Source organism: Enoplosus armatus, chromosome 17, assembly GCF_043641665.1.
Source record: "Enoplosus armatus isolate fEnoArm2 chromosome 17, fEnoArm2.hap1, whole genome shotgun sequence".
Lineage (NCBI taxonomy): Eukaryota > Metazoa > Chordata > Actinopteri > Centrarchiformes > Enoplosidae > Enoplosus > Enoplosus armatus.
The window spans coordinates 6,740,106-6,753,518 of NC_092196.1; the positions used below are offsets into that span (position 1 = coordinate 6,740,106).

The following is a 13,413-nucleotide window of genomic DNA, read 5'->3' on the forward strand; positions in this document are numbered from 1 at the left end:
GAGCAAGGCTTTACAACTCTAGAGTCACTGCCCAATTTACATTATGCTTAACATGAGATTTCATGGCTAAAGAAAAAAGTCCCTTTAGTCTTGATGCTTTTAGAGTTTAACTGTTTATCCTATGTACAGCATCTTTAAATCAGCAAGCAGGTGTTTTTTTTAACACCAAACTCTTTAAGGACACATTAGAAGTCACAAGGATAAAACCTGACTTTTTTATGACACCATGAACTCTCTGACTTTCTTGCCACCTCATGAGCCCAGGTGGATTTATTTATTAAGCCTGTTTGGCATGTTGTGTCTTCACAGTGCATCTGCAGCTCCCCGGAGACATCATATTGACTCAGAGTTCAGCACTGCCTTGTATCGAGTGTTAGTCCCAGTGATGCGCAGTGAGGTTTGTTCAATCTGACGAAAGAGAGTGAGAGAGTATCTGGGGGTTGATGTGCTGTAGGTGAACTCTGGCACACACTCTCTTTGTGGTTTGTTTTTCACATTTACCCACTTGACTCTTGGCTGCAAAAACTCCCAACTCAGCAGCCAGCTGCAAAGTTATGTCTGCTAATTATCAAGTCAAGAAGTCATCTGCTCCTCTGTCTAAATGGAATCATACGAGGAATGGCTTTGAAACACAATAAATGCCATCTTCAGAGTAAAGGGGGATTACTTATATGTATGTAGTTGTAATCATGATCTTCACACATTCTGGGCTGAAAGAGCCACATTCCTCATCATTAGTCAGGTTTGATGCCTGTACCAAATGACAATTTTGCAGAAAGCTGTCTAGCATCTGCACCTCACCCTTAATGTGACTCCTTAAATTCAATGTGTATTCATACATTACTTCCCGTTGCCCTCCTGTCAATCTCACACAGACGTACTACTTCTAAACAGCAGACCATCTCCAAATTCAGCATCGAGGTGGGATGCCTGTTTTTCCGCGGGTGTCCAAGCAGCGCCCCCCCCCCCCCCCCCCCCCCGCGGACTTCAAACTAGGATGGGCAAGAGAAGTGCGTGAAGGCTTGTTGACTGTGACAAACACACATGGGCCTGCTGGTGCTCATTCAAACTCACACAGGGGTCAACCACCATGACGGTGAGGGGCGGTCTCTGAGGGACCAAGGACTGTGACTAAAGACACGAGATGGTTCATAGCTGACTGGTTGACCTTAAAGGACTATATGGCTTGTTGGGTCTCAACAACGCTGTTACCTAACCAGCTAACAACTGGAACAATATAATGACCAGAACCTGACCAACCTGATTACGAACCATGACCCAACCGTTATCATTACTTAGTTCCAATCAAATCCTGTTACATAATATTAACTGTGTTTCGGGTTTACATGCTCACTGAACTCTGACTGAGGTATTAAAGCACTGAATTTTGTACCTTTGACTACTTGAATATTTGTCAATTACAGGAAGACAACTTATTATGACCCAAAGGACTGTCACTGTCTTCTGGGCCCTGTCAGACACTGACTCCTCATGGGCAGAACATCCTGGGTTTGAACCCGTGTTGTGGGGACCTAAATCACACAGTCACATTGTGGGGACTCATCTCACTGAACACAAAGCACATCTTGTTTAAAGTTTGGTTGAGGTTAGGATGAGTTTTTGGGTGAAGTGTGAAGTGGGTACGGTTAAGGCTAGGGTAAGTCTCTAGAGAATTAATGAATGCAATGTCCTCCTAAGTGATGGAAACAGGTTTGTGTGTGTGAAATCAGGCACTGAAACATGTGGTGGACCTCTGGGAATGTGCATCCATGCAGAACAGGAGCAGCTTCAATGTTACTTAACTAAAAGCCTGTTTAAGCTCTATTCTTGCTCATCTCTGTGATTGGAGGACGGGAGACACCCACCATTTTTTAAGCTGTCACATTTTTGAACATCATTGAAAAAGCATCACTGTAATAAAACACTGCCTCTGTTCTAGGTCTTCTCCATCAGCAAATGAGCTGTTCAGTCACAGCAAACACGTACAAATGTCAAGAAAGGTTGTCTTTTAGATAAGATAACTTTAAGATCATACAGTATAGATAAGGAAATATAGTATTTCAAAAGAAACAAAAAGTAAAGAGAAGAACAGACAAACAAACAACGACATTACACAGCCCAAACTGCCTTAGAAGACGTATCTTTGGCAGTAGTGTCTATGTTCGGTGTGGCCTGGATTCCCTGATGTACAGTAATGAGGAAACAGGAGGCCTTTGAACAGGAGGTTACACAAGCATCCGTGTGGCGCCACGCACTCCCTACACCTTCCAGCACTTTTATTTTCCTGTTTTTATGTACGACAAAGGACAGGGACATGCTGTACACAGATGACCACACAACTACCTCGTCATCAAGCACATGCACGCTAAGTCTGGTCTTTCCATCAACACAAACCTTTATCCTCTGTTCTTTTTTCACTGATGAAGATCAATAAGAATCTGTCACTCGTTCACTCACTCACTCAAAGCACCCCCCTCCCTTCCAGAGAACAATAGCCCCCTGACGGTGACTGTGAGGAATGTGTTTTTTGGGGCTGAGCATCTGAAAAAGCCAGGAATGCTGGGAAAACACATCAAATCGGCTTCCCCTCGTCTTCCACTACCATGGTCAAGGCCAAATAGACCAGTGCGTTAGCGTCTTTGCGGGCACCATGACTCAGACGGTGTGTGTCAAACTGCTCAGCCTCATCAGACAGGAAGTTGTACCTACAGATGGGCTGAAAACACAGGAAGTTGATATCAGCATGCTTGGAATTCCAGCATTGTGTTCTCTCTGTACAGACAAGAAAGACTTGTGCATCGCTCAAACACGATATGTTCATGATATAAATGGGTTTCAGTAATATTGCATTGCAACTTCATACATGCACGTACACTGCAAATAACACACTCACGCTTGTTTCCAGAAACGAACAGACCCTTAATATTCTGCACAACCCTGTCAGGCTAGACAGATGTGCAGATAAACAGAGCACTAAATTAGATAACGCTGTGAATTTGTGTGTGTGTGCGTGTGTGCGTGCGTGCGTGTGTGTGTGTACAAGTGAGAGAGAGCGAGAGAGTCTACTTATACACAGTCCTGCAGACACAGTGATATCCAACTTGTGATCTGGAACTAATTTTAACCAAATTACTGCACATACATGTCTAACCTGTCAACAAATACAGACACACACACACTGGTCATGTCCCCAGGTTAATACCAGGAATAGAAAGTGATTGAGCAACTGCCTTATGTTTGTCACAGCTTTGTAAATTGTTATTTTGTGCAAGTCGCTACCACGGCGACCTGTCAATCAGGATAGCGCTGTTCGTTAGTAAAAGACACTCTAGGAGTCGGCTGTTCATTTTACACATTTACAAGCTAACTTTGTTAGCAGCTACTTCGCACAGTGAGGCCAGGAGCCAGGTTGGCACAGGTAGGCGTGCATAGAGTCCTCGGCTTCTCAGATCCCCAGCTCCACCCTCTTGTCCAAATATGGTCACTTCTGGCTCCAAAAAAACAAGATGGTGAAATACATATATGTACATACATACACATTGTTATTGTATATATTTTTATTTTTCACTTTAATACTGAAAATGTATATACTTTTATATTTTTAATATTTTATATATATATATATATATATATATATATATATATATATATATATATATATATATATATATCTTTATCTTATGTCTTTACATACGTCTCATTTCTAGCTCTATGCTACTTTTTCTGTTCTTGAATGGGAGCACCTGTAACGTGTCTAATTTCCCCCGGGGATCAATAAAGTATTTCTGTCTGTCTGTCTGTCTTTTATACAGTCTATGTTTTCTACAGTCTCTGTAGCTGTATTTCAGCGTTTGACTCCGGTGGAATTCATGCAACCGCATACTTAAATGTATTAATCTGTAGATGAATTCTGTATAAATATTAATAGTAGTCTGAATACGCTCATTCATATAAATGTCAATGCTGTATTAGTTTTAGCTCGGTGTACCTAATGAACTGGCAACTGAGCATATGTTACGCAGTTTGCCAACCAGCCTGAAAACTTTAAACCCTAGTTTATGTTTGTGGTGAGAAGGGGTGTGTAAGCCATTCACAAAACATAGACCTACATTTGACAAGTTTATTATCACAATACAAAAGCGCAGCTAACATTGCAAACATATACAAACCTATGCTGTAAGTAACACACCTGAGAAAGATGGTTAGTCTCATATATTAAGGTAGCATTAACAGCTTAAATTTTTTTTCTGTACCTAATTTCAAATGTCTCTGTAGGCCTCAGTCCATAGTAGTGTGTTATCCTGTAGATCCTGTATATATATATATATATATATACATTCAGCAACATATAGGCTACAACATTGACAACAAGGTCCTATAACTCACACGCCTTTGTGCCAACGTGCATACATGACCGCAGAGAAAATGGCAGTCAGCGAAGTTACACATCTTTTCTATGACATGCTGTTTACATAATTCTGTTTCTTCCCTCAGCTGTGAGAGTGACAGTGCATTTCAACACAGTTCTGTGGTTATCTATGTACAGTAGGTGTGAAAACGCCTTACATGATATACAAGGAAGTAAATGATCTTTGGGTTTTTTTTTAAACTGAGAATCCTTAAAATGAAACATTCACAAAGGTTGTCTTTTATGGGGGGCTGGTGTATTGTATTAGACTGTACGGTTATTTCCTTCTGACCTAGAATGTGTAAGGAAGTTTTCAGAAGGAGTTCAAAAAGAAAAAATCATTTTGTTTGCCATACTGAAGTCCATCCCTTAGATTTACTTGCACCGCAGTCACAGGCTCAGCTCACTACTGCCCTCCACTGGTCAGATGTCCAACCTGATGTCAGGTCAGATAAGACATAAAACCAAGCAAAATGTTTCCTAAATCCTTTCTAATGTGTAAAAACCCATTTATTAATAAACATGACTGCATTTTTTGACATGGCTGAAAATAAAGTGCAAACCCCCCCCCCCCCCCCCCGACAGATTAATTGTTATGTCTGCTGAGAAAGCCTGATGGCTCCTCCTTGACATGCTCTCCCCTGGCATGCTGCAGGTTACTGTTCTCCTCTCATTTAGGCAGTGGGGAGGTGGCAGTACCCCGAGGCCTGTATGGTGCCCCCTTGAGGCCAGGGAGTGAAAGGTCCTGAGGTGTAGGCTGGAGGTTGGTGGCTGCTGGTGGGCTCACTGAGGCCTGGCTGGACAACGTCCGTCTTATCTGGACGCTGTGGGTCTTGCTCAGCGTTGACGTGCCTGTGTGTGTTTGTGTTGGCATCGCTGCGAGATACAAGATCCTGTGTGGACCTGGAGACGCTGCGGCCGGGTAGACACACATAACCTCCCCCGTAAAGGCCGAAATTCACAGGGGAAGGAGATGCAGAGTCATCTGACGGGGTTTCTTTTTCTTTCTCCTTCTCTTCACAGTTGACATCCACTGACTTACAGTTTGGCTTTGATGACTGTCAGAGAGAAACAATGCTGTTCAGTATGACATTCAATTAATAATATTTCTTATTATATTAAAGAGAGCTTGCTGTCATTTGCTCATTTACAAACTGCTATGTGCAAAGGGTTATCTTCTGAATTGTTTTAGTTCTCAGTATATTTCCCTAGTACTCAAGTCATAATATAGCATTTTATGTGATTTCATTTTAATGAGATCGTCTCATCTATCTGAGGGCAAGTATGCAAATAAGTATTATGCATTTCCCCCCAAAATTTCAAACGATTCCCTTAAGGCTGGTGTTCAACTGCAGTTCTTGGCAGAGAATTCAAATCCAATATCTGATTTTAGGAATACGTTATGTATAGCGGATATAAAACACAAAAGAATAAAGCTATTGAACATTCAGACTCAGTTGCCTTTTGAGTTGAATGTCTTTTGTGTTTTTGACAAGTTCTCAGCACCTGGATACCTGACAAATGACCCTGAGTAACTGACCTGACAGAAGATGTATGGCCCGCTGAAGCTCAAGGAGGATGTGTCGGAGCTGTTAACCTTCTCAGCAGGGGAGGGCAGGTTATCACACCTCCAGCAGCCCTCAACCTGATCCAAAAGCTTTTTTTCACTGTCCTTGGTCGACCACAGCGAAGCGTCTGAGGAGCTGCAGGGAGAGACAGAGCACAAAGTGTTTTTGTCAGATAACAAAGGATGGTCAGTGATTTATCCTTTTAGGCATTATCTGTCTGGAAATGGCGAGTGTGAAACGCATTACCATGTCGATACGCTGCCCATGTGCTGCACTTTGCACATGGACGTGTTCTCACTCTGAATGAGGGTCCAGCTGGTGGCGGACTGGATCACAAAAGTACACAACAGTACATTACAATCAGACAAACACAAATATGCAGAACCATTTCTTGATACACCAGAAGTAGAGATAATTCAATCAGACTGTAGAAGCATCCAGTCTCACCTTGATCTCAGACAGGATTTTGCTTTTGCCTGGAGAAGGAACTGAGTCCACCCACAGAATCACCCTCCTATTTGTTCAAAATACATCGCACAAAACATTTTATTAAAAATGAAAAAATCCACGCTTGAAAACACACTTGTCGTGTTTGAAGTAAAGCATGTCAAATGCTACTTTAATTGTTTCACACAGCAATTTATTACCATAATGGAAACATTTGTAGGTGCAAAGTAAAGATGTTTAAACTTTATATTTCAATGTTTTTAGACTTATTGGATTCACTTGATTGCATGTTAGATGTAATATGTATGTACTCTAGTCCATTTATCTGATGGCTGCAGTTACATTGTATCTATTATAGGACTTTAACTTTGAAGAGAAAGTGAGAAACATCAATACATGAATAAAGTACCTTTGACAAGCTGGAATGGTGCAGTAGAGAGTGAGGAAGACTGTGGCCACAAAGACACTGATGGATAAATAGATCAGGGTGGTGAGGGACCAGGAGGCTGTCAGGGGACAGAAAACAGAATGAATGAAGATAATAATAACGATGGCGATCATTCATGATATGTATTGTGAGGATTTCTATTTCCATGCTGTTGAACCTGAATAAACTGGGCGTGTGCATGCTGCTACTGTACAGTACCTTCATGCGAGGTCCAGTCCACAGGATCGGTCCATTCAGAGGGGATTCCCTTGTAGGAACCTTCTCCAGGGGCGACCAGGGACCTGACCTTGACCTGGTAGCTCTGGGACGGGGCCAGAGAAGTGTCCAGGATGGTCAGGGACATGGACGCCTCTGGGATGTTCAGCAGGACAGAAGATTCCTGGAGAAGGTATGCATATAAACCCGTGCTCATATGTGTATGTTTTTAAGGCATAGTTTTGTTGAGTTCTTGTGCGGTTAGTTTCATGGTTAGTATGAAGGGATACAGGTATACACTCACCTGGTCCTGCGTCCTGTAATAGCAGACCTGATAAGAAAGGCCGGGTTTTGAAGCTTTGCTTGGATTAGTCCATTCCACAATCCAGTTGCCGTCCTTCTCCCTCACCTTTACCTGCGGTGGAGGGTTGGGACGAACTGCGCAACAAGAGGTTAGTTTGTAGCATCCAGCATCATTTTTGTTTTGTGTTGTTTTCACATATAATCAGAATTCTGTCAGAATTCAAACATGTGGCTGTTTTGAATCAAAATCCTCTCAGTGTGTGGGGGCTACAATTTGGAACAGTTTACCAGATGACTCTGAATCTATTAAAGTTTTTAAAAACAGGCGAAAACTTTTTCTTTTAATGAAATGGAAAGAGGAGAGATGGGTGAATGTATTTATAGTATTTTAGTTACAGTGTACCATTTGTATAATGAGTGATGACTGTATCTGCAATAACCAGATCGAACTATTGATATATATATCATGACTTTTTAGTTTTTATCCTGTCATGCTTCGTCTGTAACAAGGCGTTAGTGTTATCTGCTGCTTATAGTATGTTTTATTTTGTTTTAATTTAGTATTTTGTGTGTCTGCATGTCCATGTGTCCTGTAAGGTCGAATCTTTTTCTTTGTTCTTTTGCTTTATGGTGAATAATTGGACAAGTGTGTTATGTGTTAACCATCTTACATGTCTTATGTTAACTTACTGCCTGGTAATAAACACGCAGGGATGCAGTAGTGCCATTCAGACACTGGGTGGGGGCATTCAATCACATCACAGCTGCTCTGCTCAGCGCTGTGTGTCTGCACAGCTTTTATCGCCCCATTGTGTGTTTTTAATTTAGCAGGACACGTTATCTGTACTCCCTGCTCTGCTCGGAGCGGCAGCCCCCTCCCCACCTCCACTCAGTCTCTCACATAATGTTGTGTCCTCTGTCTCGCGTCCACTCACTGTGCTGGCTGGCTTTAAAAATCTTGCCATTGCGTGTTGGTAGGAGGTCCAGCACTAGATGTGCAGGGTCTGCGAAGGTGCTGAGGTACAGCGAGCAGCTGTACCTCAGCACCGTCCCGCCGGGGTCAGAACTGACTGTTGGGTTCACACAGCATCTCTCAGAGCTGAAGGGATCGACAGGAGAGGGACAGTCAGATGAAGGAGTGAATGATAACCAGGTGGCATTGTTGTCAGCGTCCCACTCGACTTACGGTGCAGCCTGCTTGTGTCGACAGGCCAGCTGATAGGTAATGAAGTGAGCCAGCTCTCTGCTCACCTCCCAGCTACACATCACCTCCCCCTCTCCATCCAGCACACACTGCAAACTGGGAGGCTGCCCCGCATCTAGAGCCAGAGAGAGAGCTGATAACAACAGCTGCAGACTTTTTCCCATAAAAAGTTGACAGAGGGAGAAGATTAGAAATGTGAGGAGAGGAGATAAGGAGCAGGACCCTTCTGGATTAACATGATCCAGTACATTAAGTATGCGAGCCAAACTCAGAAATGTCAAAGTTGAAGCTAATTTGTGCACATACAGGAAAAGGACTCACAGTTTTGTTAATGGGTTGTATATTAGTTTTAAATGATGCTGAATGCTTTTCTTTGACTCACCATCTTCAGTCTGCCAGGTCACCACAGGACTCCAGCTGCTCCACTGGCCCACGCCGGCCCGGGCCCTCACCTTGGCTTCATACCTGCGACCTGGAAGCAGCGACAGCTTCTCTAGTTTCACGCTGGTGTTTGAGACATCCTCAGTCTGCAGAGAGAGTGAAAAGAGATGTGTGTGAGTTCTGGCTCACAAAACCCAAAGTCAAATACATTTTTTGTTTCTGCTTTGGGTGTGTGGTGATATAGAGAATAGGTAAACTTATTTACATCATACTGGTTTAGCATCCGGCCAGATGTCTACAACGCCTTTATTTAGCAAATGTTAGCATGCTAACATGCTAAACTAAGATGGTGAACATGATGAACATTACTCCCGCAAAAAAAACCCCATTACTCCCGCTAAATGTTAGCATGTTAGCCTTGTTATAGTGACTCTAGCATTTAGCTCAAAGCATCTACAGCCTTATAGAGCCGCTACCATGGCAATGTATGCTATTCTACAATATGTTTAGGACATTTATGTGCTTCATTGTTGCATCACCAGGCCTCAGACTAACCCTAACCCTCGGGCTGTATAAAGGTGTGTATGAATGGCCCCCGGGGGCTCTGAGCCTGCACCAGTTTTCCTGTCAGAGGAAATCTCCAATATGACAACCACTAACTGCTTTCAATACTGGATATGAGGCAACAGGCTGTCAGTTATTGTGTTCAGGGACTACAATTGCAGTGTTCGTTAAATGCTACTGTTGAAAATAGATGAATCCAGTTTCAGTTTTTGTGTTTGACAGTTTCATAAATGCTACAGGCTTTCAACGCTTTTTGACTCCGTCTGTTTCAGAGACAACATCTGTCACTACAGCAGTGTGTCATGTGGAGCGTGTACGGTGTATTTGTTGCTGACCATCCAGTTGTCCTGTGTGTCTGTCCTGTAGCTCAGTTGATACGTGAGGTTTTTGTTCAGGCCGGAGGAGGAGGGGTAGGGGCTGGACCAGCTGAGCCGTCGGCCTCCATCAGCTGCATCGTGTGTGGACAGATTGACAGGTGGGCGTGCTCTCACTGTCCAACACAAAAACACACAGCTAACAGTTCAAGTGATGACGCTACTGAATACAAATGTTATTTCCTTATGAAATGTATTCATTTCACAGTTATTATTGATGTCATGTAAACTCACAGTGCTGGGAAAGATCCAGAGGCTCGTGTGGGACAGATGAGCAGAGGGTCGGTGTCTTCTTCTCGAGGAAGAACACTGTGTGTTCGATGCCGATGGCAAATGCAAGAGCCTTATATCTACACTGGACGGTCCCGTGCTCACTCACCTCTTGTACTGCACACTGCTCGCTGCAAGGACATGGACACAGAGCTGTGGGACAGAAAACCTTGGTGCCAAAATGACTTATTTCCCATAATGTACATTATATTATGTGTTTGGACCCAAAATCAGTTTTAATCTTTCAACACAGTGCCACAAAAAACCCTTCCTTAGGGTTCATTTGTTAATGAACTTCAGACTCTACAACCAACCATCCCCTGTTGCTGTTTGTACCTGCTGTTGTCAGTCTTGAACCAGAGCTGCAGTGTTGTGTTTCTGTGTTCCCTCCACTTACAGTAGACATAAGACTCGTAGTCGTTGTGGCAGTGCAAGGACCTCAGCCATGGAGACTCTGGGTAGAGAGGAAGGAGTGTGGTTTTCAGGTGATTGGTCAACTGCTGTGCTAAGTTTCTCAAACCAGTGCAAGTATTCAGATTCTTTACTTAACTTCGTAGTAATACAGCAATGTAAAAATACTCAATAAAGTGTAGTTCTGGGCAATCTATTCCCGTCAAGATATAAAGAGATTTCTGTTCTGGTGGCAGTAAAAAAACATGTTTTTAATTGACTCCACTTGTTAATGATGAAAATGAAATTGTAAAAAAATGTTGACTTCCGAAAATTCTTGAAACAAGTTGATTTGCAGTGAGATATTCCTACAACACACGTTTCCTTCTTTTTACAAGAAAATCCACAAGGACAAATTTAACCACCGATTGTAACTCATGTCTTTATATGATGTATCACACAAACAGTACAAACAAACCTCCCAAGACATTCAGATTTAGCTGGGCAATGACCCAATTTATAATCTGAAATATTCAAAATGAGAAATTTCTAAGGATTTAACTCCAGAAAACTCCCGATTGTGAACGCAGCTGAGACTCACCGTTCAGTGAGCTGCTGCTCTCGTGGACGGGACACCGGTCTGGACCAGAGAGGAGAGCCAGAGGGAGAGAGAGCACTGACCAAAGCACAAGCCAGAGGAGAGGCATCCTTCCTGGGGACTTTTACTGTGTGCATTCACATCATCAAGAAGCCTGCAGATGAGAGGGGAGGTCGGGTATATACAGAGAATGAGTTCATTTACTAGAAATAATGAAGAAATTAGTCATGACCGCACCGCCAGCACTCACTTCCGCTTTGAATGTCTGCTTGTTGTGGGATGTCACCACACATCCGCCTGCCTCTTATCTCTCTCTCTCACATGTGATAGGCCCTGGTAGAAAATAAAAACACATTCTGTCTCTGGGGACAACATAAAACAGAGATGACTTTACCACTCTTGACTTAAAACTGAAAACCTTCTTTCACGTTTGACCAAATGCCATGCGCTTTGTCTGAGAGCGACTTAAATGTCTGATTTGTTGTTATTTTGTTTAATTATATTTATTGTTTTATTTAAAATTTGATTATTTGCACCTGTAAGCATCTGTAAGTGACACATTTAACACAATTGTGCAATTTGTGAATGTAAATCCATCCTGCACCCTAAAATTCAAAAAATCAATAAAGATCCTTTATCAGCTTCTATAATTATAGCAAAAAATTCATATTCTTTTAAAACTAATTCCTACATTTCTGAATAGTAATTGATGATAACTACAGACTGAATATGAAATCTGAGTAGTTTAAGAACTGTTGAACACATAGTTCAGGTTTGATTCGTTCATTTCTTGATTCTAAAGCTTCCTAATAAAAAATCATTATCTTATAGTGAATGATTTGTTAATATACTTAATATATATTTTTTATTATTTTGTAGCATAACATATCTTCAAATGCAGCAAGAAATATGCAATTAATGAAAAAGGGAAATAGAGTAAAACAAAGGAGAGGTGTCATTTCAGCAGAGCAGAATAAATTAACTCAAAGGGGGATTTTAAGGGTCACTCAGGCGCAACAGACTCCACTTCAGCCTTTCTAGCTGTTGTTTACAGTAGCAGGTTTTGGGGGAAAACCCCATCAGGAGAATGTGGAAAGCCAACATTAAATTTGAAACCAAGTAACCTTCTTTTATTGTGTGTGGTGCGGCAGAGTCTGACAGCAGGTCTGACAGTGACGCTGACATGAAACCAGCAGCCGCATAAAAATCAAAGGCAAACAGATTAACCCCAATATGAGCATGGGAAACCTGCACATGTAGGCAAATGACAGTTTGAATAAAGCATCTGAGGAGAAGAAACCCCGCTATTGTAAGATTGTACAAATGTAGACTGGCATTGCTTTGTGGTTTGTGGGTGATATGATCAGCTTTTACATGCAAGATAGCGACATTGCTACATTTCTTTTGTGCAAATCATCCTGGCGAGCGTCACTTTGTTACACAATTCTTCAAAATTCAGCGCAAGTCATGTCATATCATAGTCCCAGGATGTCACCAAGCAGGATTTCATCACATTTCATCCATTCAACACATTTTGTCATCCTGTCTAATGAAGACCAACAATTCCAGCTCCCTTTGACTTCCTCCTTGCTGTTAAATTACAGTGTCCTGATATCATTATGACAAATTAGAGCTGAACATACATGAACATCACAATACATGAACTTTTTGTTGTATCGTGATAGTTACAGCACACAGACAATTTCAAGGTGTGACATGAAAAAATGAATTCAAAGTATAGATGTGACTTTAACCCTGTGACTTCTCTCGTGTTGACCAGCCGTCCATAAACTCACATGCGGCAAAACCTTCCAGTTTCCTACTTTACCTGATGAAGAGTGGATTTCCTTTGTCCGTCTGTCACCGGAGCTTCCTTCTCGTCAGACGGCTCCTCATGAGCGCTGTCGAGAACTCTGTGGGAGTTTCCTCTGTGACGACTTCAGTTTCCTCTTTCTGTCCACACTGACACTTAATGTCATTATCACTTTAATACACCATCAGGTGTTTTCATGTGCAGGCTTCAAAAGGCTGTAGTGGCTTGGCATTTGAAAACACACATTATTCTGGAGACACAGCTACTGTAGTGAAAGACAGATAGGCCTATAAAATACAAATATATAGGCATAGAAGGTAGAAAAACAGCAAAAAACACCGACTGTAGCATGCAATGCTTTTTGACATTACTTTTATATTTCCTGTTTAAAGGCAATAAATCAAACCAATGTTTGCTTTCTGGTGTCACAGAGGATGTATATTTTGGTTT

At 42.0% G+C, this 13,413-nt stretch overlaps 1 protein-coding gene across 1 annotated transcript; it reads right to left on the reverse strand.

The window, feature by feature from the left end:
• Positions 1-4,993: 4,993 nt before the first annotated feature.
• csf2rb (colony stimulating factor 2 receptor subunit beta) lies at positions 4,994-13,041 on the reverse strand. Its single transcript, XM_070923917.1, has 16 exons — positions 12,979-13,041; positions 11,401-11,483; positions 11,154-11,304; positions 10,499-10,616; positions 10,127-10,293; positions 9,854-10,008; positions 8,956-9,100; positions 8,556-8,688; positions 8,305-8,468; positions 7,371-7,504; positions 7,070-7,250; positions 6,833-6,929; positions 6,424-6,490; positions 6,223-6,302; positions 5,949-6,111; positions 4,994-5,466 (listed from the first exon to the last, which is right to left on the reverse strand). Exons 3-16 carry the CDS (start codon positions 11,257-11,259, stop codon positions 5,083-5,085), a joined length of 2,094 nt encoding a protein of 697 aa, XP_070780018.1. The 5' UTR covers positions 11,260-11,304; positions 11,401-11,483; positions 12,979-13,041; the 3' UTR covers positions 4,994-5,082.
• Positions 13,042-13,413: the final 372 nt, after the last annotated feature.